Genomic DNA, 26,735 nt, shown 5'->3' with positions numbered 1-26,735 from the left:
TACACTCACGCCAGAGTCTGCCATGCTTTGGCGTGGGCCCTCCCATTCCCACGACTGTGGGTAGGTGGACTGGAGCTGAGGGTGCTTGGGGCTGACAGAATGAGGTTCTTTGGGTAGGGGTTTGGAAAAAGCCCCTGAGATCTTTGCCCTGGACAGGAGAGGGACTGGCGTGGCTGGGGGTGGAGACCAGGACCATAAAGCCTCAGGTGTGAATGGGAGCCCCACCCAGGAGAAGGGTTGGTGGTTGCGAGCCTGGGGGGGGGGGGAGGCACTGGAAGTTTGGAAGGGGCCAGCTTGAGGTGGATGTTGGAGAAGGAAGGCTGGAAGAAAGAGGGGTTTCTCAGGGGTGGGGTGCAGGGTCCTTCACTCAGCCTGGCCTGTGGCTGGCCGATCCTGGAAGGGCCGTCACTCCTCCCTCCATAGTTACCCTCTCCCTGCCATTTCTTCGCCCCCGCCCCTTGGTAACCGTCAGACACTCTTTGCGCCTCTGGTCTCCGGTCCCTCCCTCTCACTCTGCCCCACCCATGACTCTGGCTTCCACTGGAGAGACCCTGGCTGTGGGCGGTCAGCTTTCCTGGAGTTAGACGGGAAGGTTGATAGGCTGCCCTTTGGCCAACTCCCTGTGGTCACCACACACCATCCACCCAGCCCCATCACCGCGCCCCTACTCTGGGCCAGGCGCTGACCTTCCCCAAGGCAAAGATCTCCGGGGTCCTTTAAATAGGTGGATCCCTCCCTGGGAGCTCTCATTTCTTGGTCCCTCCTCATGAGGGAAGACCTTGCGTCCAGGGCCCCATCGGGAGATGCTGGTGATCTGGATCCTGACACTGGGTCTCTGGCTCTGGGCACCTGCCCCAGTGACACGGGGTGAGTGAGACCGGGGCTGGCATTCCCTGGGGGGCCAATGCATGCTGGCCTCAGGCAGGGTTCAGGTGGCTGGCTTCCTCTTTTTCCCTCACTCCCTTTGCAGGGGACAGGGCTGCCAAAGAGCTGGACCTGGGCTGTGACCTCATCTTACCTTTGGGGGTGCTAAAGGGGTCACTCTGGAGACGTGTGGGTCCAGAGCAAGGGGCATGGCCTGTGTTGTGCAGTTGATGACCTATGCCAAGCCGTGACCCAGGGGCTGAAAGGGGGCTGGCCTCCCCCCGTCTCCCCTCTCCAGCCTTCCCCCTGCGGGGAACGGGGACTTTTTCTTCACTTGGATGGTGGCCTCTGCCTGCCTTCGTCCTGTGGCCTGCATCTGCCCAGGAGGCCGGGTCTTTCCAAAGAGGCACCGAACGGGCTGCCAGCCCTGGGGGAAGGAAGGATCCAGCATTTAGCAGCTTCTCCCTTGCATGGGGAGAGCTCAGGAGACCCTGGGAAAGCCCCTCTAGTTACAAATGGTTGGAGGGCTGGGGGGGAGACACAGGCTCTGGGTCCTTGTTGAGCCTGTCATGGCCATTTCTCTGGGAAGCAACTGGTTTCAAGCTGATTTCCCGTGGGGTCCCTCACCAGAGCAGACTTTCTGAGCCCCCACCCCAGAGACCAGGAAGAACCGGAGGGAAGGGGTGGGCAGGACAGATGCTGGGGTGAGGAGTGTTAGGGGGAGTGAGCCCAAGGCCCCAGGTAGAAGAGGGGGCTTTTGAGTTGAAGGTCCTGTAGGGTTGTGGGAAGGGGTGGCGAGTGGGCAGGGGGAGATGGGGAAGGGAGTCTTTGGTGCCCTGCAGGGCAATAGTGAGATAACCCACGCAGGGAGTCCTGAGACGTCCCCCACACGAACACGGGCCCTTAGGCACCACCATACCCTCAAGTACCTGCTTCTCCCCTGCCCGGACACCTTTGAGGCCCAGAAGCGCAGCCCTTGGGAGTTGCTAATGGGCAAGGATGAGAGGCTGGGAGTGTGAACTTTGTGAATTTCAGGACACCAAGAAAGTACATTAATGATAGCTATATTAGCTTTTAAAAAAATGTTTAGTTTTGAGAGACACAGAGAGAAAGATAGAGTGTGAGCAGAGCTGGGGCAGAGAGGGGGACACAGAATCCGAAGCAGGCTCCAGGCTCGGAGGTGTCAGCACAGAGCCCTATGCGGGGCTCAAACCCATGAACTGTGAGATCATGACAGGAGCTGAAGTCAGATGCCTAACTGACTGAGCCACCCAGGTGCCCCAATATTAGCTTTTTAAAAAGAAAGTTTATTTATTTATTTTGAGAGACAGCGTGTGCATGCGTGTGCACACGCGTGCACACACACACACACACACACACACACACAAAGAGCAGGGCACAGAGAGAGGGAGAGAGAGAATCCCAAAGCAGGCTCCGTGTTGTCAGTGTGGAGGCTGATGCCGGGCTTAATCCCATGAGCCATGAGATCATGACCTGAGCTGAAATCAAGAGTCAGATGCTCAACCGATCGAGCCACCCAGGCGCCCCATAGAGATATTAGCTTTAAGGCAAAATCCAGAGAATAGGAAGCTATGAGTGGGGTCACCGTCAGGAGGGGTCCTCCCTGTCCCTGCTCCCCAGGCAGCCCCCAGGTCTCTCTCTGGTCAGGCTTTTGGGGGAGAGGGGTGGCGGTGGTGATGATGACAGTGATGTTTAAGGGTCCAACAATCAGCAGGTGCATTGCCTCTGTGTACCTTACGGTGAGTTAGAGATAATCCGCACCAGCGGAGACCCCCTGTTCCTAAGGCGCTCAGTGTTGTGTCGACTCGAGTGAGCCCATTGGCATGCAAGAGTCAGAAAGCATCTCTCTCTAAGTGCAGAGAGCTGTCAGGAGTGGAGAGGTCAGGCAAGTAGAGCCATTCCAGAAGACTCCAGAAGGTCTGATGATACCCAGAGCACCCCCCCTTGCCTCCCACCCACAGAGGGCTGTTCACAATGTCATTTCACAGCATATAGCACATATGACTCTCACAAGGAAGATTGTGTAAGGAAGTGGAGGCACACAGGTGACTGAGGCTCAGAGAGTGATCTATCTGGGGCCGCACAGCAAATAATTAACAAGGTGCCACCCATTTGACAGAAGGTTTGTACTGCCCCATCCCTGAACTGGAGGACCTCAGCCCTCTGCGCCCCCCACCCCCACCCCACCCCCTGCTTGTATTCTGGGAGGGGTTCAGATGTCAGGTCAGAGACTCTGGCTGGCACCTATAGTTTTCTTTCTTTTTCCTTTTATTTATTTTGGGGAGAGCGCAAGCTGGGGAGGGGCAGACAGAGGGGGACAGATGATTGGAAGAGGGTTCTGCACCGACAGGCTGACAGCAGCAAGCTTGATGTGAGGCTTGAACTCACGAATCGCAAGATCGTGACCTGAGCTGAAGTCAAACGCTCAACCGACTGAGCCACTCAGGGGCCCCTATAGTTTTCTTTCTAATTTGTGCCCTCCTCTGGGTACTCCAGTTCACTGTGAGAACTGATGAGGTTTTGGACAAGCAAACAGTAGGGAGAAGGAATGCCAACCTGAGAAGGTAGGAAAAACACCGGGACAGGGCTGTGCAGGGGACATGTGCGTAGGAATGCCCCAAAAATAGGGGCGCCTGTGCGGGATGGCGCGTTGGGAAAGTGAGGGAGCGCCCCTGGGCGACCAAGGCATTAAAGCCTGATGGAGGCTTTTGGACACCAGAAGACCTCTGTGGCCTGAGCAGGGGTGGATTGCCCTGCCAGGGAACACTCTTGTCTTGCCCTGAGAGCCCCCCTTCGCCGGATGATGGGCTGTGGGGGCCCCGGGAGAGGCTGCCCTAGAGCCTGTGTGAGTGAGAGGGCAGGAGCCTCTTTCTGGTGCTTGACGGAGGTGACCATGGAGATTCTGGGGGTAGCTGTCCTCCAGACCCGGGGCTCGGGGGCGGATGTGAATAGGGCACAGTCTAGAATTCTCCATTCTCTATGAGCTACAGGGACCACAAAGACCACACAATGCTGTGGATCGACATGAGGATTGGAAGCCCGTGTCCTGTTTCGTGTACACGAAGTTCTAAAGTGTTCACGGGAAGGGTATGGGAGGGAAGCTCCTCGGGCTGGCTGGGGACAGGGTAGAAGTGTGTGTCGTGGAGGGGCTGGGGCCGGGCCCGAGGGGTCAGAGCTCTGTGGCCTAGAAAGATGAAGGCGGAAGTAGAAACGCCCAAGCACAAAATCGAGAAGAGTGTGGTGAAGCTGACAACAGATTTGTCCACAATAGACAAAGGGACAACCTTTGAAACTTGCCTGAAATAAATTTCGAGCAATTAAAAGGAAGTGTTTTACAGGGACGGTAATAAACTTACTGAGCAAACACAAGAGGCTTGCTCTGCCTGGGCAGGTGCTCGGTGCTCGGGATGAGGGAGGATGAATAAGCCAGTTTATAGTCAGGTTTATTAGATGGCACCATGGAAACAGTACAGAAAGGACCGCCACCCAAGCCCGGTGGTGCTGGAGCTCAGAGAGGGGCTCGCCTCCAGGGAGGGATCCTGTCTTGCCTCCTCCAGCTTCTGGTGGCCCCGGCGTTCCTTGGCCGTGGTGGCATAACTCTGATCTCTGCTCTCATCTTTGAGCGACCTCCTTCCCTGTGTGTACAATCTTCTTCTCCCTTCTCTCCTAAGGATATGAGTATTTGGATTTAGGGTCAGCCTTAAGTTCAGGAGGATCCAATCCTGAGATGCTTAACTTGATCACATCTGCCAAGACCTTCTTTCTTTTTATTTTTTATTATTTTTTAAGGTTTACTTATTTTTGAGAGAGAAAGACAGTGCAAGTGGGGGAGGGGCAGAGAGAGAGGGAGCCCCTCCAAAGACCTTCTTTGCAAATTAGGTCACATTCCCAGGGGGCTCTGGGGTTAGGACTGCCACATATCTTTTGGGGGCAGCGGGGGATACAATTCAATCTGTTCCACCAACCTTCCATGGCAACCAGAGCAGCTGTCCTGTTTTCAGGGAGGCTGTGGGCAGGGGGAGGGGAGAGAGCTGGGGCGGCTTGGCCTGGCCTCAGCCCTACTGCCACTCTGCCAGGTGGGATCGGCCTTAGAGAAAAGGAGACAGGCCCAAGCCACTGAGCTCATGCATGGCAGGGCTGAAAGTGCTCCCGGGGCTGGGTGACCAAAGCACATCCCAGTGGCTCCACACTCTTTCTCTTGTAGAATCTTCTAGAGGGAGCAGTGTGGTCAGGGCAGGCATCATTCATCTCCCTTTTCCAGGGGGAAATGGACGTTTGGAGAGGGTAACTGCACGAGCTCCTACAGCTGTGTAGTGGCTGATCCTGGAGGCACTCATGGGCCCCGCTCGCACCCCAGCCTTCGGGGCTGCTCCTGTGGGCCCCATTGACTGAGTCCACCTCAGGCACCAATGTATTTTGGAGGTGGCAGGAGGAAACAGTCTCACGTCTTGGTGGCGGTCTTCAGACTTGCTTTCTAGGGCTTTTCCCCAAGAAGGCCACCAAGTGAAAGACTTGGCCAGCTACCTGGCTGCCTTATTCCACTGCTTAGCTTTTTAAGAAAATCTAAACACCCGTAATGCAAAGAAGTAAAAACTATCAATAGGGCAGGAAAGCAGCAAATTTTGCTTGTTTGGTAGGAGAGCTAGTGTCTTTGATGGTGAGTTAATGCAACTGCAACATGGGCAAATACGGTTGACCCCTGAACGACACAGGGGTTGGGGCGCTGACCGCTGTGTAGTCGAAAATCCCCATGTTACTCTTGACTCCCTCAAAACGTAACTACTCACAGCCTTACTGTTGACCAGAAGCCTAACCGATAACATAAACAGTCAGTTGACACATATTTTGGGTGTTCTGTGTATTATATACCGCATTTCTACGATAAAGTGAGCTAGAGAAAAGAAAGTATTAGATTACAAAAATCATAAAGAAGAGAAAATACATTTACAGTGCTGTCCTGGAAAAGATCTGTGGGCAAGTGGACCCGCGCAGTTCAAAGCCGTGCTATTCAAGGGTCAGCTGTAGACCATTTTTGTTAAGCATTTTGATCACGAGAGTGTGAGGAATCCCAGCTTGGGAATCATTAACCATGAGTGATTTTCCTGCATTTTCCAAGGTGTTGGATACATCTAACCTTTTATTTTTATGGCACATAGGTTTTAAACATGATACCATGAGTGCATATTTGTTGTATAACATAGGGAAAATATAGGCAAACAAAAGGAAGAAAATTTTGCTTAACCTTACCACTCAGAGAAACATTGTGAACATTTTCGTATATTTCTGAGTATGTGTTTAGATTTATTCTATTGGCAGTATGTGTTTTTTTTTTAATGTTTATTTATTTTTGAGACAGAGAGAGACAGAGCATGAACGGGGGAGGGGCAGAGAGAGAGGGAGACACAGAACCGGAAGCAGGCTCCAGGATCTGAGCCATCAGCCCAGAGCCTGACGCGGGGCTCGAACTCACGGACCTTGAGATAGTGACCTGAGCTGAAGTCGGACGCTTAATCGACTGAGCCACCCAGGCTCCCCGGCAGTACATGTTTTAATGGCCATCAATATTCCATTCTTTTTTTACACATATAAATTTTTTAATGTTTATTTATTTTTGAAAGAGAGAGCCGTCAGCACAGAGCCTGACGCGGGGCTCGAACTCATGAACCGTGAGATCATGACCTGAGCTGAAGTCAGATGCTTAACTGACTGAACCACCCAGGGGCCCCTCAATATTCCATTCTATGGAAGATTATAGTTCTCCAACCAGTCTCTTCTTCCTCTATTCCTGGACACTTTTAGCCTATTCATCATTATAATAAATAATGATGTAATAAACATTCTTGTAAGAAAAAATTTAAAAATCTGCATCAAGTTACTTTGTTTATTTTTTAAGGAAGTTATCCTCTTTTTTTAAAAAATTATTTATTTATTTTGAGAGAGAAAGCTTTGGTGGGGAGGGGCAGATGGGGGGGGGATATCAAGCAGGCTCTGCACTGTCAGCACAGAGTCTGATGTGGGGATGGGGAGCTCGAACTCATGAACTGTGAGATCATGACCTGAGCCGAAGTCAGATGCTTAACGTACTGAGCCACCCAGACATCCCAGGTGACTTTATTTTAGAATCAACGTCTAAAAGTGGGGTCACTAAGAATGGTACAAGTCTGCCGATGGTCCCTGGTGCATATTTTCAAATTATTCTTTGGGGACACCTGGTTGGCTCAGTCAGTTTAGTGTCCAACTCTTGATTTCAGCTCAGGTCATGATCCCATGGTTGTGGGATTAAGCCCCTGTCAGGCTCCGTGCTGAGCACGGAGCCTGCTTGGGATCCTTTCTCTCTCTCTCTCTCTCTCTCTCTCTCTCTCTCATTTCTTCTGCTCCTCCCCACTCTCTAAAATAAAAAAAAAATTCTCCTTTGGAAGTATAATACCAAGTGAAGTCCATGGACACCCAACACCTGCTGTCATTATCATTTAATATCACAATTAAATGGGGGTGCAATTTGATAGGTAAAAATAAGTAGCATCTTGCTTTGTTTTGAATTTCTTTGCTCACTGGTGAAGTTTATTTACTTTTTTCTTCTTGTAGGCTGGTTGACCATTTGAAATTCTTTCCTTGGAGAATGGCTGTGCTTCTCCTTTGTCCAGCTTCCTAGGGGAGCATCCCTGACCCTGGAGGTTGCCTTTGGGAAGGACAACTTCACCTGCTCTGCCGCATCCTTTGGGGGCACCATTGCCACCAGAATCCTGGGCTGGGAGGGATCTGATGCTCTTCAGCCAGGGCACCGTGTCCTTGTCCCTCCCAGGAGTGAGTGAAAGCCTTGAGCACTGAAGGAGTTGCCCGCCAGGAGGTGGGAGGTGCAGCAGAGCCTATACCTTGGGGGTCCGTCTTAGTGAACAGGAAGAGGAGGAGCGAGGAGAAGGATAATAAGGGTGTGGTGGTGTCTCAGAACCTGAAGGATATGAGAGATTCCAGAAGGTGGGAGGGCAGCTAGGTGAGATGGACAGGGATTCAGGCACTCAGAGCTCATCAGTGTGCCCTGAGAGGCAGCTGTAGTAGAGATGTGGCTATTTTAAGGACAGATTGAATGGCAACTAGAGTAAACGGTATGAATCCAGGAATAAGAATGAAAGACAGCAGGATGTCCGAAGTCCATTTCGATGAGTGTCCTGGCCATAGTTGGGGTCCCTGGTGGCCCTCCATGTCCCTGCCATGGCCTCACCAATCTCTGTGCCTCTACCCTTGTTGCCCCTTCACTCCAGGGCTCTCTTCTTCTAAGGTACAGTTGGGACCATGGCCTTTTCGCGGGGCGTTCTTCACTCACTGTTGCTCCGCCAAGTCCAGAGCTGGCCTCACCCCTGCTTTACTAGCCTTTGCCCTGCCCCACTTCTCTCTCTTGGATGCTATCCTGCCAGCTGGGTGAGCTTGGAGAGAATTTAACCTTTGGAACTCTAGTTAATATTTGAGATCGAAATAGTAATGCCTGCCTCACAGAATAGTATTATGTAACATTAAAACATTAGGAAGAAGGGTCCAGTGGACTTTCCAGTAATCATTTACTCATTTACTTCAGAAATGCTCATTGAACACCCGCTGTGGGTCAGGCTGAACAGGACAGAAGTGCTCTCTGTGACTGGGGAGATTCTGCTCTGGGGAGGGATGAGGGTCAGTGGAGTGTGCAGGCAGTTCCCTACACAACCACTGAGTTCCAGTTGTGATAAGGCTAGTATGGGACTCTGATAGGCGGCCAATATATGCCAGCCCTCCCCACCTCTATTCATTCTTTGTGATTCAGTTAGAGACACCACCATAAACTGCCTTTATGTGCCTTTTCATTGTTTGACTTGTCACAACAAACACAGTCTACTTTTATAACTTAAAGAGTCCAATAAAATTTATAATGCCTAAATCCATGAAACTCTTTTAAAGAATGGGAAAATAGCAGCCCAGATATTACTTTCTTTTTGAAGTCTTTCTTGATAAGAAAGGCATAGGGGCTGTTCTCTCCCTCCTCACGCCCCCCGCCATGGTCGCTCCCACCTCCCTTACATGTGGACCTCCACTACCCCCACATTGCCCTGGGGGGCCAGGAGCCCCAGCGAGGACTGGTTTGGGGGGGCTGAGTGGCTGGCTATCCCCAGCATCCAGCATGGTTCTGGCAGTCACAAGGAACTTCTCTTTGGATGAGAGCCTGGACAAGGGTGGGGCAGAGCTGAGAAGTGGCTTTCCCAGGGGCACACAAGGTAGAGAGATTGAGGACTGCAGTAGCCTCTAGGTCAGATACAAAGAGGGCTTCAGAGGGGCAAGTGGATGAGGTGCCCTCAGAGGCAGGAGGACAGAGTGGCCAAGGCTCAAGGGAAGGGTGAGAGGAAAGAGAAAGCGGCTCTGAGGTCCTATAGCCATGCCTGGGTTTACTCTGAGCCTTGCCACACTCTGCTGTGTGTTGACCAGAGCCCCTGTGTGCTGCCTCTCTCTCTGATCCTCCTTATACCCATGACTCAAGGATGACCCCCCACCTTGGCAGCTTCCCCAGCTCAGGCCCTCTGCTCCCATCATGCTGAATTAGGCAAAGTCTAACTTGGAGGCAAGAGGATTGGGCAAAACAAACATATCTATTGTCTTAAAAATAGCCAAGCAATCTTTTCAATCTTTCTCATTAATGTCAAATTCTAAAAGTCTTAGCCATTATTACACCTTTGACCTGAACTCATCCACCAGTGATTTGGTAGTGCTCTTCCCGAGATGATGGTCTGCAAAACCAAGGATCCAGAACTGTTGATGTGAATGACCCAACCTGACTAATTGTCCACTCCCCACTTACCCTGGATTCCAGTCCTTGTTCAGTTCCTGGCCCCTCCCTATAACAGGGAGTGAAAATGTGGTATCTGGAATGGCAGAGGGTGGCCCTGCCCTGAAGGTTTCCATGGTCATTTCTGCCAGTGGCAAAGGTCCATCCTCACGAGAGGTGAGAAAGGCACAGTTCCCAGGCATCTTTGGGGAGGGAGGAGGTACTGACAGGAGGGACAAGAGGCTGCTTCTCCTGCCCTTTTGAGGAAGTCCCCTTATACCATCTTGTAGAATTCCTAAGACTCCCTAGCTTTATGGCACTATTGTCACAAAGATTCCTTCCATATTTGATCCTACTCATTTCATAGGCAGGACAAAGAGGAGACAGGATTATAGTCCCCCTTTATGTAGGAGAATAGAGTCTTACACGTGTAATCACATGTTCTAAGTGGCGAAGAGATGTCAGAATGAGACCTCCAGTCCCAGGAGGCATTCCCAGCACTCTTACTATTAGACAACTATAGTTTATTGCATGGGCTGTGGGGCCAGGGAGGAGGAATAGCTCACCTGGGCTACAGGGTGGCCAGGTAAAAGTGATAGAGTGGCTAGCCCTTGAGTAAGTGTGTCTGGAGAGAAAGGACAGGCAGTGGGTGAATTATCCATGGCAATGTGCTTTAGCTCTCCTATTCTTCTTGGGTCTGTGAGAATTGTTAGGATAGAGTAGGGGGAGTCTCACATGTAAGAGATGGGGAAGAGATTTGTCAGACTAAGTATCAGCCAGATGACTTAAGGTGACTATGTGGTTTGCAAATCACAGAATGCGAGGAGCAAAAGAATGTGCATGGGGCATTTGTGTGCATACAACTGTCCTTTCAAATTGATGCCAGAGTGCCCAACTAAATAAACATGTCCCAGAGTGCTTAGGGGAGAATATGTAGGCAATTTTGGGCAGAATATACATATTTTTGGAGGGCAAACAGATTTGTCAAAATCCACACCCATACAACTACTAATCCAAGTCATAAATCACAATCAACATCCAGATCCTTATCTAGTGATACCTTTCCCTCTAGACAAACTAGTATATTTCAGAAAAGACAAAAGTTCTAGATCACCTTTGGTAAGGTGTCCAAATATATAGGCTCCCTGATACTTCTTATAAGTTGTCCTTCAGTATCGTAGGTTGACCAGCTATCTGGAACAGATTGTCACTAAGATCGATTAGTGACAATTGTGAACAGATTGTCACACTCCTGCTGCCTCAGCATAGACAGATTTAGGCCTCACAGAAGGATCTACTCTGCACACAGGTACCCCTGATTTGTCCAAGAGTGCAGTTATCTCAGACAGAACAGTTACTAAAGAGGATGGACTTTCTGCTTCCACATCAAGGACCACTGAACCCTTTACTACAAAGGATGATCATGTACAAACAACCACATCCTTTGCGGAGGGGTCCACTTCCTACACCTCCCCATCAGAGCTATCCACGTCAACATTTTTCACTAACACCTCCTACAGCACAGATAATGCAAGTCCTGCCTCTGAATCCCGCATCAGTGAGCTCTCTACCCTCACTGTGGTCACTGAACGAACAGACCCAACTCTCACAGGTGACACAACCGTCCACACCTCTGTGTCAGATTCATCTGAGACCACAGTATCACCTGAGGTTTCTCATGCCACAGGCGCTGCGAGTTCTGTAGCTCCATGGAGTCCTGGAGAGGCATCCATCAGCCCAGCTGTCTCGGGACCAACCGCCACTGGTGTCACCCAGATATCCACAGACCACAGCACCATCTCTGATTCCTCTAAACCCACGGACTCATCTGTAACCACCTTTACCAGAGAATATGGAAGTCCTGAGCCCACCTCAAGTCCCAGTGATGCCTTTTCTACTTCCAGTAGTTTTGGCCAAACCACCATGTTCTTTCCAGTGGCTTCCACAGTCTCCTCGACCCTCTCTGATTCATCAAATCCTACATTTTCACCAGACACCCCCCATACCACTGACAAGGAAAGTCCTTCATCCTCTCTGGGTCCAGGTCCATCACCCACCAGCACTCAGGTCTCTGGACAAACAGCCACGCCTTTCACTAAAGAGACAACTGCCTACACACACATTTCAGATTTGTCAACAACACCGACTTCTGGTGAAACGTCCTACACCCAGGATGATGAAGGGACCACGTCCCCTTCGAGTCCTGGCCTGCTGTCTTCCAACCCTGGGATTTCAGGACAGACAAACACAGGCCTGACCGAGGGGCCTTCTGTCTATACAGACACACCTAATGGGTCCAAACCTACCAGTACCTCGGACAGCACAGTTACCAAGGAGGATGGAAGTTCTGCTTCCACATCTGGGCCTGCTGAATCATTTACCACTTCTGGTGTTGATCCACACACAGGCACAACTTTACCTCCAAGATCCCCTCCTTACACCACCACCTCAGAGGTGTCTGCACCCACAGTTTCAACTCACTCTTCCTACAGCACGGACGAGGCAAGTGCTACTTCTCAGTCAAGTCCTAGTGATTTATTTACCACCAGTGTGCTCTCTGAACAATCAGCCAGGACTCTCACAGAGAAGCCAACTGTCCACACCATTTCTGATTCATCTGAATCAACAGCTTCTTCCTACAGCCTCAGAACCCCAGGCCTTGGCAGTTCTGCAGCACCCTCGAGTCCTGGAGAATTCTCTTCCAGCCCAGTTGGCTCACGACTGACTGCATCTACAGTCACCCAGCCATCCACAGAGCACAGCACCGTGTCTGATTCTTCTCAACCTCCAGACTCATCAGCAACCACTTATACCAAGGATGATGAAAGTCGTGTGCCTACATCAGGTCCCACTGAATCTTTAACCACCTCTCCTGGTTCTGGACCACCAGCCTCACCCACAGCTATGGAGTCTACTTTCTCCACAAGCATCTCAGAGTCGTCAGAATACACAGTGTCTTCCTATAGTACAGATTCTTCAACTCCATCAGACCATGAAGGATTTCCCACCGCTTCCCTGACCACTGGACACAGCGCTATAACTTTTACTGGATTGCTCTCTGTCTTTACAACTATGCCTGATTTGTCCAAAACAACCATTTCTTCTGAAACCTTCTATACCAGTGGCGATGGAAGTGCTGTGTCCCCTTCCAGTCCTGCCCAGCCTTCTAGCACCCTCTCTGCCTCAGCACACACAACCACAGGCCTCGTGAAAGGATCCAGCATGGTTACAGGTACCACTCATTCATCAGAACCTACAGTTATCTCAGAAAGCACTGTTACCAAAGAGGATGGGCTTTCTGCTTCCACATCAAAAACCACTGAATCCTTTACTACAAAGGATGATCACCAACAAACAACCACATCCATTGCTGGGGGGTCTACTTTCTACCCCCCCTCAGAGCTGTCCACACCAACATTTTCAACAACTCACACCTCCTACAGCACAGATAATGCAAGTCCTGCCTCCGAATCTAGCATCAGTGAGCTCTCTACCCTCACTGTGGTCACTGAACGAACAGACCCAACTCTCACAGGTGACACAACCGTCCACACCTCTGTGTCAGATTCATCTGAGACCACAGTATCACCTGAGGTTTCTCATGCCACAGGCGCTGCGAGTTCTGTAGCTCCATGGAGTCCTGGAGAGGCATCCATCAGCCCAGCTGTCTCGGGACCAACCGCCACTGGTGTCACCCAGATATCCACAGACCACAGCACCATCTCTGATTCCTCTAAACCCACGGACTCATCTGTAACCACCTTTACCAGAGAATATGGAAGTCCTGAGCCCACCTCAAGTCCCAGTGATGCCTTTTCTACTTCCAGTAGTTTTGGCCAAACCACCATGTTCTTTCCAGTGGCTTCCACAGTCTCCTCGACCCTCTCTGATTCATCAAATCCTACATTTTCACCAGACACCCCCCATACCACTGACAAGGAAAGTCCTTCATCCTCTCTGGGTCCAGGTCCATCACCCACCAGCACTCAGGTCTCTGGACAAACAGCCACGCCTTTCACTAAAGAGACAACTGCCTACACACACATTTCAGATTTGTCAACAACACCGACTTCTGGTGAAACGTCCTACACCCAGGATGATGAAGGGACCACGTCCCCTTCGAGTCCTGGCCTGCTGTCTTCCAACCCTGGGATTTCAGGACAGACAAACACAGGCCTGACCGAGGGGCCTTCTGTCTATACAGACACACCTAATGGGTCCAAACCTACCAGTACCTCGGACAGCACAGTTACCAAGGAGGATGGAAGTTCTGCTTCCACATCTGGGCCTGCTGAATCATTTACCACTTCTGGTGTTGATCCACACACAGGCACAACTTTACCTCCAAGATCCCCTCCTTACACCACCACCTCAGAGGTGTCTGCACCCACAGTTTCAACTCACTCTTCCTACAGCACGGACGAGGCAAGTGCTACTTCTCAGTCAAGTCCTAGTGATTTATTTACCACCAGTGTGCTCTCTGAACAATCAGCCAGGACTCTCACAGAGAAGCCAACTGTCCACACCATTTCTGATTCATCTGAATCAACAGCTTCTTCCTACAGCCTCAGAACCCCAGGCCTTGGCAGTTCTGCAGCACCCTCGAGTCCTGGAGAATTCTCTTCCAGCCCAGTTGGCTCACGACTGACTGCATCTACAGTCACCCAGCCATCCACAGAGCACAGCACCGTGTCTGATTCTTCTCAACCTCCAGACTCATCAGCAACCACTTATACCAAGGATGATGAAAGTCGTGTGCCTACATCAGGTCCCACTGAATCTTTAACCACCTCTCCTGGTTCTGGACCACCAGCCTCACCCACAGCTATGGAGTCTACTTTCTCCACAAGCATCTCAGAGTCGTCAGAATACACAGTGTCTTCCTATAGTACAGATTCTTCAACTCCATCAGACCATGAAGGATTTCCCACCGCTTCCCTGACCACTGGACACAGCGCTATAACTTTTACTGGATTGCCCTCTGTCTTTACAACTATGCCTGATTTGTCCAAAACAACCATTTCTTCTGAAACCTTCTATACCAGTGGTGATGGAAGTGCTGTGTCCCCTTCCAGTCCTGCCCAGCCTTCTAGCACCCTCTCTGCCTCAGCACACACAACCACAGGCCTCATGGAGGGATCCAGCATGTATACAGGCACCCCTCATTCATCAAAATCTACAGTTATCTCAGACAGCACTGTTAGCAAGGAGGAAGGACTTTCTGCTTCCACATCAAGAACTGCTGAATCCTTTACTACAAATGCTGATCACGGACAAATAACAACATCCTTTGTTATGGGGTCCACTTTCTCCACCTCCCCCTCAGAGCTATCCACAACAATAGTTTCCACCCACTCTTCCTATCTCACAGATTCCGTTATACCCACAGATCCATTAACAACCATATTTACCAAGGATGATGGAAGTACTAGATCAACACTGAGCTCTAGTGAATCGTTTACCAGTTCTCAAAGTGATGTACAAACAACAGAGTCTTTTACTATGGAATCTGCCGTCTCCACAACTGTCTCCAATATGTCACACCCTACCGTTTCCCTCAGTACCTTCTTGACTACTGGAAAGGGAAGTTCTTCATCTCCTTCTGGTCCTAGTGTATCCTCTACATCTAGTCAGTCATCTGGACCAACAGCCACAACAGTCTCCTTTACAGAAGAGAGAACTCTCTACACAAACATTTCTGATATGTCCACATCAACCATTTCCTCTGAGACTACCTCTGTCCACGATGAAGGAAGTTCTACATCCTCCTCAAGTTCTAACATATCGTCTACCACCCCCACTGTCTCAGCAGAGACAACCACAGGCATCAAAGTGAAATCCACTCTCTCTACAGGCACCCCCAATTTATCCAAATCTACAGATACTTTGGCGACTGTTGTTACCAAAGACAATGGTATTTCTTTTTCCTCATTAAATGTCATTGAATCCTCTACGACTTCTGGTGGTGATGCACACTCAAGCACATCTTTTCCTCAAGGATCCACCTTGTATACAATCACCTCAGAGCTGCCCACACCATTATTTTCTACCCATTATTCTTACAGCACAGACAATGCAAGTCCTGCTTCTCCATCAATCCCCAGTGAACTCTCTACTCCCACTTGGATCTCTGAACAAACTACTACAACTCTCACAGAGGAGCCAACAATCCATGCCACCATTTCAGAATCATCTGAATCAACGGTTTCTTTCTACAGCCCCCATCCCACAGGCACTAGGAGTTCTGCTACCCCATGGAACCTTGGAGAGGCATCTACTAATCTAGCTGTCTCAGGAACAACTGCCAGTATGGTCCCCTTGAAATCCACAGGGCATAGCACAATCTTTGATTTTTCTCAACCCACAGACTCATCTGCAACCACTTTCACCAAAGAGGATAGAAGTTCTATGTCCACATCTATCCCCGGCAAATCTTTTACCACCTCTGGTGGTGATGGACAAACAACTTTTCCTCCAGGATCCACATTCTATACAATAACCTCAAAGGTGTTGACACCAACATTTTCTTCCCACTCTTCCTATAGCACAGACAAAGCAAGTTCTGCTTCCCCATCAAGCCCCAGTGACCTCTCTAACCAGACTGTACTCTCTGAACAAACCACCATGACTCTTACAGAGGAGTCAACTGTCTACACCAGTGCTTCTGATTTGTCCCAATCTACTGTTTCCTCTGAAACCTCTTTTACCAGATTTGAAGGAAGTTCCTCTTCAGGTCCTGGCCAGCTCTCTACCACCTCTGGTGTCTCACAAGAGACATCCTCAAGCCTAAGTGATGGGTCTACTGTCTATACAGACACCCCTGATTTGTCCAAAACTACAGTAACCTCAGACACCACCCTTTCTAACGAGAACATAAGTTCTGCTGCTACTTCAAATTCAGGCGAAACTTTTCTCACTACAGGTGGATATCAAGAAACACCCACATCCTTTACTATGGAATCAACTGTCTCCACAATCCTCTCAGATTTATCAAATCCAACAGTTCCACATGGTACCGTCTATACTACTGAGAATGCAAGTTCTTCTTCCCCATCTGGTCCTGGTGAATTAATTTCCAGTACTCTAGTCTCTGGGCAAACACCCACATCCCTTCCTGAAGCACCCACTGTCCACACAACCATAACTGATTTGTCTTACTCCGCTGGTTCAGTGGTTGCCTCCTCCACCAATGTCAATGGAAGTTTTACTTCCACACCAAGCCCCGGTGAATTATCCACTACCACCTTGGTCTCTGGACAAACAACCACACTTTTCACAGAAAAGCCAACCATCTACACCATTTCTGATTTGTTCAGTTCTACAGTTTCTGTTGACACCTCCTCTACCACTCCTAGTGGGGGTCCTGCACCCTCATCAGGTTCTGGCTTGTTGTCCTCCACTACCATCACAACCATCACTGAGGAATCGAGTGTCTTCACCACTACCACTTATTCCTCTAATACAATGGATTCATCTGATGCCCCCAATACCACTGAAGATCTTAGTGCATTATCTTCATCAAGGCCCATCCATTCCTTTTCACCCCCAGTCTCTGGACAAATGCCCACCACCTTGGGTGAGAATTTCACTCTTTTCATCACCAGCAGTGATTCTGCCAAACCAACGATTTCTACTTCAATCCCCTCTTCCACAGACAGCTCTAGTCCTGCATCCCCATCAGCTCTCACTTTCTCTTCTACAACTAGAGACATCTCCAGACCAACAGCCACCACCCTCAGAGGAGGATCTACTATTTTCCAAAGCAGCGCAGGGTCACCAAACACAACAATATCATCTGACAGCTCCCAAACCACTACCTCTCATACTTCTTCTTTAGCCTCAGCTCTTCCTAGCTTGTCCTCAAGGCCAGTCTCTGACTCTTCCTCAGCCGTTACAGATTCCTCTGGTTTTTCTCCTCCTCTGTCCTCCACTTCACATGGCTCTACCCATGCTCCAGTCCTTGGGTTCAGTACGTCTTCAACTCTCCATCCTCTGTTCACTAGCACCCATACAACTGTGATGACGACCCAGTCTTCAGCTATGACACCAAGTAAGTCTTTTTGTACGTCACTCTGTGAACCTCTCCTGTCCACCTTCTCTCATCAACTAATCAGTTTTGACCTCGTTGTGGTCTTGTTTCATCTTTCCTGGACCTTCTTGTTGTCAAAGCATGTCATCCACATGGGTGGATGTTGTCTTTTCTTTTTTCTTTTCTTTTCTTTTCTTTTCTTTTCTTTTCTTTTCTTTTCTTTTCTTTTCTTTTCTTTTCTTTTCTTTCCTTTCCTTTCCTTTCCTTTCCTTTCCTTTCCTTTCTTTTCCTTTTCTTTTCTTTTCTTTTCTTTTCTTTTCTTTTCTTTTCTTTTCTTTTCTTTTCTTTTCCTTGTAGGGCTCTTGCTTTCTTTGCTCATCTTTTTTCATTTCTTGTTTCCATCTTCCCCATTGTCCCTCCTCATTTCCCTCCCCCCCCCCCACCTCCCCCGGAGCTTAAGATGGTGGCAGTGGTTCTCATCCTCCTCTTTCAGTACAATGCCTAAATGATGGGACCTGGAATGGGAGATAGTATTTTTTGTCCCTTGGGCTTCCATGGTGACCGCTGTGAATTCTACCCCTTCACAGGCCAGTGCCAGAATGGGACCATCTGGAATGGAAAAGAGTGTGTCTGTGCCCAAGGCTTCTTCGGTTACCAATGCAAGTCCCTTGTGGACTCCTTCTTCCTAGGTAATAAACTTTTCTGAGACCTTCAGATTGTCCCCATATTCCTTAACCACTTAAATAGGAGGGTAACATTGAAAGGACTATCTGCTACCACTGCCTCATTGTGCAGATAGAGGAGAAAAATTAACCTTTGCTTGGGTCTAAATGCAGGTAGAGCATGGGCCTTCTGACTCCTCCTCCCGGGCTCTTTTCACTGGCCCATCTGCCCCTCTCATCGGGATGTTTCTATTCCAACCCTTTCTGGAGACTTCCACTTAGCTCTCTCTCTCTGGGTCATGATCCTGGCCACTAGTTCCTTGTAGTGTTCAGAGATAAGGGGCAAAAGTTTCAGTGACTCCTACTTGTCTCTTGAATTTCCATCCACCTGCCTACCCACTTTCTTTGCCTCCATGAGACCAGCAGGAGGAGATTAATCCCAGAAGACATTACTGAGAGGTTGCTGTCTCATGTATAATCTGATCTGTTCCCACAGAAATCCCAGAAATAATCAATGCCACTTTAGGTGTGACAGTAAAAGTGACTAACAAGAATTTCACAAAAGATCTGAATAACATATCCTCCCCAGAATACTGGAATTTCACTCAACTATTCAAGAGTCAGGTAAGAGTAGGGAAATCTCAGATCCCCTAAAGTGGATGTCCAATGTTATTGGGGATACAGGGGCTCATTCTGACTGACTTTGGAGTTTCTCAGCTCATAGATCCCTTCAGTCTTCCCAAGTCCTGAGAGGGGGGCCTCTGAGAGCCCCTTTCTTGAACACCACCTCACCCATATCCCGGAGGAGGTAGCATCCTTATGCCTTCCTTTCCTTCTTTCTTATGGGTTAATCCATGGGTTCCCTGTGGGAAGGGGGCCCTGGAGCTGCCTCTGAGACAGGGAACAGGGGCTGCTGCATCCCCCATTCGTGTATGAACTTGGCTGCCTCATTTCTTTCAGATGGATAAAGCTTACATGGGCAAAGACTTTCCCCAGTACAGAGGCGTGATCATTAGGAGACTGTTGTGAGTATGTGAGGGGTGCAGGAAGCCCCTTCTCTCTGCTCTCTTGTCTTCTCCTGTCTTGAATGAGTATCAGTACCTGGCTGGACCAGAGGGGCCCCCAGACCACGGGCAACACCAGAAGGCTCTGAGCCATTCATTTATACATTCATTCAGCCTTCATCAATTCTGCAAACTTGTATTGAAAGCCTACGCTGTGTTAGGTGCAGGGAATACACCTGCACCAGTGGTCCTGGTCTTCATGGAGTAAAGAGTGGCAGAACACAGCAAAATGGCTGTGCGATCTGGTTAGAGTTAATGGTAAGAGACACACAGGGTGCAATGGGAGAGGTCTCAAATGCAAGCTGGGTGAGGTGGAGGGAAATCTTTCTGGAAGAAGTGACAGCTTTAAGCTGAGGCTTAAAGCATGAAGAGGAATGAGCCAGGGAAAGGCAACTGATGAAGGATGGCTCAGTCTCACCCAGAAGTGAGAAAGAGGAGGGCAGATTCCAGGAACATAAAGAATAGTTACTGCTTGAGGGCAAAAGGGTCATGGTGGGAGAGGAGGTGGAAAGATGACCCATACCAAGTTAGTCTTTAAGTATCAGCAGTTTGGGCCCACGTGGGAAAATATCTGATCGGCACTGCAGACAGCTCAGTTTGACTGCAGGACTGAGAATGGGTGGACAGGGGATGGAGATTAGAGTGGCCTGGATCAGAGAGGTGACAGTGCAGAAGAAAAATTGTCTAGTGTGATAGATCTTTAAGAAGCAGGACCAGCAGATCATGAGGATTTGATGGGTGTTTGGAGAGGAGGAATGACACCAGATTTCTTGGCTGCTGGCAATGTAGAGTGCCCTTTGATGAGATGAGGAAGGTAAGGAGGAGGAGGATGGGGAAGAAGATGAAGAGTGGGCTATGTGGAGTCTCAAGTGCCTGGGACCCAGCCACATTGAGTGGTTGAGTAATGGAACAGTGTGTGGTGGATAGAAAGTGTCTGCAGCGGAGACACTGGTGTTGGTTTTCCTGGATAGAAGTTGCTGGAAGCCCTGGGAGTAGACCAGATGGTCTGGGAATCATTAGAGCATAGGAGTGAACATTTCCCTGGAAAGAATCTTGAGAAGCACCAGCATCTAAGGGATAGACAGGAGAAGCAGAGCCCCCAAAGGAAAGTGGAAAGAAGGAGACAGAAGGGAAGGTGGGAAGGGAGCCTGGAAGGTGTCTTCTCCCAGCAAGGAAAGAGGGAAATCTATACTGTCAAATGCCCATGGGGTTCCATGCCTCAGCATCCTCTACTCCATCTTGACCTCCTGCCCAGTACCAGTGTTTGTTTCAGTCTCCATTTTGGCACAAGTTTTTGTTGTTTTAAGTACTCCTGGCTCCTGCTCCTGACTTCTCTGTCACAATGTCTGTGACTGGTGACAGACCTTGTCTCAAGATCTCTCAGTGCCCCGTTGGCCTTCTAATGAGGAGCTTCTGGGTTGGAATCTTATATTTCTAAAGTGACCTCATGTTTCTTCATTTTAAAAGCATGCTTGTTTGGTTTTCAAAATAAAATCCAACAGCCTCCATTTAAAAATTTTTTAATTTTAAGTATTTTTTACTGTGGTGAAATGCGCATAACAAAAGGTGGCCATTAATCATTAAATTAATCATTTTAAGTGTATGGTGTCATTAAGTACATTCACATTGTTGTGCAACCAGCATCATGGTCCATCTCCAGAACTTTTCCGTCTTTCCAAACTGAAACTCTGTACCCTTTATTTTATTTTTCTTAAGTTTGTTTGTTTGTTTGTTTTGAAGGGGGGTAGAGAGAGAGAGAGAGAGAGAGAGAGAGAATCCCAAGCTGGCTCCACGCTATCAGCGCAGAGCCTGACTTGGGGCTGCATCCCACAAACCAAACCATGAGATCATGACCTGAGCCAAAATCAAGAGCCAGATGTCCAACTGACTGAGCCACACAAACACCCAGCTCTGTACCTTTTAAACAATAACTCTCAATTCTCCCTCATCCCACCTCGGGCAATCCCCATTCTACTTTCTGTCTCTATGAATTGGATTACTCTAGGGACTTCATATTAGTACTCATGTAAATACTCATACACTATTTGTCCTTTTGTGACTGGCTATTTCACTTAGCACAATGTACTCAAGGTTCATCCATGTTGCAGCAGGTGTCAAAAATTTCTTCTTTTGTAAGATTGAAAAACATTTCATAGTACTGTGTGCCACATCTTGTTTATCCATTCACCCATCAATGGACACTTCTTAGTTTGCTTCTTTTTAGCTATTGTGAATAATGCTGCTACAAACATGGGTGTATGAATATATCTTCAAATCCCTGCTTTCAATTTTTTGGGATAAATACCCAGAAGTGGAATTGCTGGGTCATATGGTAATTCCATTTTTAATTTTTTGAGGAGCTGCCATACTATTTTCCACAATGGCTGCACCATTTGATCCTCCCTCCAACAGTCACAATGGTTCAATTCCACCATGTCTTCACCCAAGAGCTTCCAGTTTTAAGAATGGATTTCACCCAATGGCATTTATTGTGATCACTGATATTTTGGCATCTTAGGTCATTTTACTCTGCAGCTTCCCTCTGGAATGCTAACTGTTGGAGGGAACAGTCTCTAGTCTGTCCTGCCTCTAGGTCACATAGTTAATTGTGTTTCATCACCCTTCTGGCTTTGTGGGCCCCACTTTCTGGGAGGGTGGGCGACATAGGGTGACTGATGAATCACCAATTCCTGGTTTTAGTAATGGCAGTGTTGTGGTGGAACATGACGTCATCATGGAGGCAAACTACACTTCAGAGTTTGACGAACTATTTGCAAACCTCTCTAAACTCATAAAGGTCAAGATTATGAATGAGACCAAAAGGCTATCTGGTGATTCTGAAGAGTGCAGAGGTAGGCTCTCCTAAAACCCCTTGACGTTGGTGGGGAAAGGGTAGGAATGCCTCAGCCTCCCCTCACCCCATATCTCTCCTCCTTTCTGGAACTCCAGAGACCTCCCTATAGGGATCCAGAAGCCAGGCCCCATTTCCCCAGACTCCAAAGTGCCCCCAACATCTCCCTGTCGCGGGCTCAGATTGTCATCAGCCCTAATGTTCCCATCTGAGCCTGCTTACAGGCCCAGCTGCATCTAGGGATGGGCCATGACCCTAGTAGGGCAGAGGGAAGTGTTTTTGTTTTGTTCTTTCCCACCATGCTTGGCAGCCTCCTCACATCTGTGCTTCAGTGAGGAAGCCACCATCGTGAGCGAGAACGTGATGCTGGGGTTTGACTTGAAGGGTAAGCATCTCTGCAGAGTGGTAGGTGTTGGGGGGACAGGGTGTGGGCAGTAAACATGAGGGCTGGTGGCGCTTTAACCAGGCTGTCTACCCTTCCCCACCCCCCACCCCCCAGAGCAATGCACTCAGAAGGCTGCGAAGGACTATGCCCAGTTCTACTTTGTGGATGAGCTGGATGGGAAGCTGGCCTGTGTGACCAAATGCACCTCAGGGACAAAGTTGCAACTGAACTGTAATGAGGGAGAATGCCAGCTGCAACGCAGTGGCCCCCACTGCCTGTGAGTGTCCAGCCCCTCTAAGGCCAGTGCCCACTCTCTCTAGTGGTAGGACCACACCCTCCACCATAGTTATGGGGCAGGGGTCAGGGTAGGGGGGGACGCAGAAGGAGTTGGGCACAGCTGACAAGACATGTCCTTCCCCACCCATCCCTCTTTCTTCTACCCAGGTGTCCCTTCACCCCCCCCACCCCCACCAGAGGTGGGGGAGGTGCAGGTTATAGATGTGGGCATTCTAGGAGTGAGCAAGCCCCCTCCTGAGAAAGTTTTAGTCACCAATTCCCAAATCTATATCCATAGATCTCTATCTTTCACTTTCCTTTCAATATCCCAGCTACAGTGCCATTATATCACTCCTAGCTATATATAGCTGGGGCATTAAGCTCAGGAGAGCATACATTAAAGCATAAAATATAAAAATGGTAACAGGTCAGTCAAGGTGCCAGCTAGAGATTAGATGAGTGGGCACGATGTGTCTGGGACAAGGCATCTGACACTCAGATTCTGAATCCTGTTCTGCAATACTGAATCCCCACCTCCTCTCTGCCCCTTAGTCTTGGGGAGCCTCCTAACCTGGGTCCCTCCTAACCAGTGCCTGCCCTTCCTTGGAGGGAGAGCCGGCTTCCTGTGCTTTGGCATTGATTTTTTTCTTTTGCAAGATTGGGTGTGAGGGATGTTGGTGGACTGGCCTGAGCTTGTGTGTGTCTCCAGATGCCCAACCTCGGACACACACTGGTACTGGGGAGAGACGTGTGCATTGAGCACCAGCAAGAGCCTGGTGTATGGGAGTGTGGGGGCCGTGGGAGCACTGCTGGTGGTCATGGTGGTGATCCTGACTGTCTTCCTTGGCCGATCCCAGAGAAAACTGCACAGGTGAGCTTATGGATTCGGGCCCAGGGAAAGGGGGCCACAAGACCCCAAGGCTCTCCTCCTTGCCCTCAGCGTTTGGAAGTCTGCTGGGGACCCAGCCCCACTCAGTTCTGGTTAACAGCACAGGGCAGCCCGCTGATCTGATCTGTTTGGCAGAGAGATGCGACCAAACACTTGTGTCCTGAAATTGGATTATGTGATGACATTACCTGGTGTTATCACTTTGGCTGCCACAGGGCACCCCTGGGGATGAGCTCTCCAGCATTGCTTTCCCAGCAGTAAAATGGGGGGGGGGGGAATCAACCCTGAGATGGTTGAGAAGCACAGGGCAGAGCACCTCCAGCAGCCAGAGGGGGGTTCCTCTGATTCTGGTCCATTGCTCCCATCTCACCGATAATGGAACTCCTGTGGAAGGGAGGAGGGGGAAGGGCAGTCCTTGGAGATGTTTTGTTTTCTGCCACCACCCTGGGGGCAGGCCCCTCCCTGACCCAGGGCTTGGCAGTGACAGCCCTTTCCAGAAGCCAAAGGTCAGGGCCCTCTAAGCTCCCTCCACCTCCCTGCTGCCAGCTGGTCAGGGTGTTTCTGTTGGCAGGCAAGAATACAATTTGTGGCAAGGAGAAGATCTTCCTGGCGGCTTCCAGAACACAGGCATCTGGGAAGGTACTTCTCACCAGAGGCAAGGGTGGGGGCAAAGCTGGTGGGTGGAGATAGGCCGAGAAGGCATCACAGCCAGACACGATGTGGCTATGGGGGCTGCGTGGGTCCTGCCAGCTGGTTTTACAGGTCCTGCCAGCTGCGCCCCTGGGCTAGGCCAGTTTCTCTGCAGCCTCCTGACCCGAGCCCCCACGTGGTCCTTGCCGACCCTCGTCTTTTCTCTGCTCCTCCCCATGCCCACCCTTTCCCTCCCCCATGCCTTTGCAAGTACTGCACCTCTGTCTGGAAGGTTCCCCTTGCTGGGGGCTCTGCAAGTCCCAATCCCACTCTGTCTCCCACTCTGGTTCAAACACTGCCTCTCCAAGGAGCATCCCGTGTGTTCGGGCTCTTCTGATTCCCAGTTGCCGTGGAAAGCCACCATGTCCCACAAGCCACCATGTCCCGTGGTGCAGGGAGATGAAGAATCTCTAGCCACCACCATCCCTGCCCCTGGGCAAGTCCTGCCCTCCCAGTTCCTCCAGACAAACAATGGGGAGGGGCTACAGGTGGCGGAGAGCAGCCGGATCCTGCCCCCAGAGACCACCCCCTGTGAGAGTCTCAGATGTACTCACAGTTGGTGGGAGGACAGGGCCATGCCGAGGGCTCCATGGGCACAGAAATCTGCCCGGTCCAGCCAGGGCAGGGCGGGATCAGAAGACTGCAGAAGCACCCTCACCTGAGCCAGTCTGCAGGCCAGGCAGTGCTGTGGGCTGGTGCATAAGCCGTGTGCTTCCTGCTTCCAGGAACACAGATACCAGTGAGGTCATGGAGATCTCTGTGGGCCGTGATGGAGGGACCCACTGGAGGGGCTTTAAGGGCAGGGAGCCAGACATGCATTTCGAGCAGCTCACTCAGGGTGAATTGAGGGGGGCAGCCCTAAAGTGGGGAGACCAAGGGGATGGCTCTGCTGTAATGTAGGTGAAGGATGATGAGGCTGGGTGGGGACAGGGGGATGGGAGGAGTGGATAGCAGAAGTAATTTAGATGCCAGTGAGCTGGGCCAGGCTTGTTGTTCACAGGCTGGGGAAGGGAGAAGGCCTGGATGGGGGGAGGGACACTGCCTGGTCGGGGCAGAGGCAGCAGGTGGGGGCGCACTGAGTACGGGGGCTGGTGAATAGGGGTACAGAGGCATCACCAGCTCTGGCCTATCTGAAGCCTGGGGAGAAGTCTTGGCCAGTGGGCGGCTGGGAGGCGGCAGGAAGAATACAGGTGCGGAAAAGAGCAGAGTGAAGGGCAGGGTCCCTGGGATGACCTTGAAGGAGGCAGAAAGAAGAAATGGTCGTGGAGAGCCTGGAGCCTGCGGCTTGGAGGCCGAGGAGTGGGGGATGTGCAGGACTGGGAAAATGGCGGCTGAAAGCCCACTCCAAGAGAAGATTCTGGGCACTGCTGGTTTCTGCTTGCTGTGGTTCCCGTGGCCGTGAGGCAGTGTGTGCCGGTGACCCTCGAGCAGGGCCTTCCTCCTGTTCCACCCTCGCCCAGGTCACCCCTGAGCCTGCCCGTGGCCATGACTTTTGACCCTAGGCGTGTCAGGGGGCTGTGTTTCTCTCTTGTCTTCCTGTCACATGGGGCCAGCCCCCCAGGCTCACTCTCAGCCCGGCCCCTTTTTCTGCAGATGAGAATCTGAAGGAAGACAGATTCGCCCTTGAAAACATCTACAGCCATTTCCAGCCCTCTCTGGAGAACGTTGACCCTACTACAGAGGTGACTCAGGGGTCTGTCCCCAGCTAGTAGCTGTTCCATTCCCCCCAGCCCTGCCATCCACCACCCTGGGCTGCCTGGGGGGTGGTGGGCACCCTTGGTCTAGAGGCAGGTAACTTCCATTGGAGCCTCCTGGGCCTCACCTCCTCTCTCCCGCCCCCAGCTCCACATCCAGAGGCCCAGGGTCCTGACAACTGCTCAGTGAGTGAGACAAGAGGCTCCCACCGCTCATCCAGATTTGGACAAGACAGCAGATAGAGCCCACGACAGCGCTACTCCCCACCTCCCCTGGTGGTCCAAAGGAAACTGACATCGGGGCCTGAGGTGGCCCGACTCAGAGCTGGTGGGCTTGGTCTGGGCCCTGCTGTGAGCCCCCCTCTGCTTTCTCACACTCTGTCCAGGAGCCCAAGGGCTGCCCAGACATCCTGACATCATTGTTTGCTCCAGAGACGCCCCACTCTGGAATTCCCCCTCCCCCCAATAAAAGAGCTAGGCTTAAAGTAGAGAGCTGTGAGTGGTTTCTTTCCCTCCCCTGCAGGG

The 26,735-nt window shown here is 50.4% G+C and overlaps 1 protein-coding gene across 2 annotated transcripts; it reads left to right on the top strand.

The window, feature by feature from the left end:
- Positions 1-687: 687 nt before the first annotated feature.
- Positions 688-26,700, top strand: LOC106974602 (mucin-12). Of its 2 annotated transcripts, XM_053213601.1 has the most exons (11): positions 731-867; positions 18,287-18,388; positions 18,858-18,985; positions 19,322-19,386; positions 22,126-22,277; positions 22,587-22,661; positions 22,776-22,938; positions 23,647-23,808; positions 24,398-24,465; positions 26,110-26,198; positions 26,359-26,700. In XM_053213601.1, the coding sequence occupies exons 1-11, from the start codon at positions 804-806 to the stop codon at positions 26,398-26,400; spliced, it is 1,110 nt and encodes a 369-aa protein (XP_053069576.1). In that variant the 5' UTR covers positions 731-803; the 3' UTR covers positions 26,401-26,700. The 2 variants fall into 2 exon arrangements, with proteins under 2 accessions (XP_053069575.1, XP_053069576.1); XM_053213600.1 differs by lacking the exons at positions 24,398-24,465; positions 26,110-26,198; positions 26,359-26,700 and adding an exon at positions 11,358-17,720 and having other exon boundaries at positions 688-867; positions 23,647-24,096.
- Positions 26,701-26,735: the final 35 nt, after the last annotated feature.

The sequence above is a fragment of the Acinonyx jubatus genome, chromosome E3 (genome assembly GCF_027475565.1).
Source record: "Acinonyx jubatus isolate Ajub_Pintada_27869175 chromosome E3, VMU_Ajub_asm_v1.0, whole genome shotgun sequence".
NCBI classification, from domain to species: Eukaryota; Metazoa; Chordata; class Mammalia; order Carnivora; family Felidae; genus Acinonyx; species Acinonyx jubatus.
Note: the sequence above shows the minus strand (reverse complement) of the source record. Positions and strands in the feature narration are given on the sequence as shown.

What these genes read in the sequence shown, in the direction of transcription:
- LOC106974602 (XM_053213600.1), top strand. Translation starts at nt 804, where the DNA reads ATGCTGGTGATCTGGATCCTGACACTGGGTCTCTGGCTCTGGGCACCT. An exon ending in TGATTCTGAAGAGTGCAGAG is followed by an intron (nt 22,278 to 22,586) that starts GTAGGCTCTCCT and finishes CATGCTTGGCAG; the next exon opens with CCTCCTCACATCTGTGCTTC. An exon ending in GCTGGGGTTTGACTTGAAGG is followed by an intron (nt 22,662 to 22,775) that starts GTAAGCATCTCT and finishes CCCACCCCCCAG; the next exon opens with AGCAATGCACTCAGAAGGCT.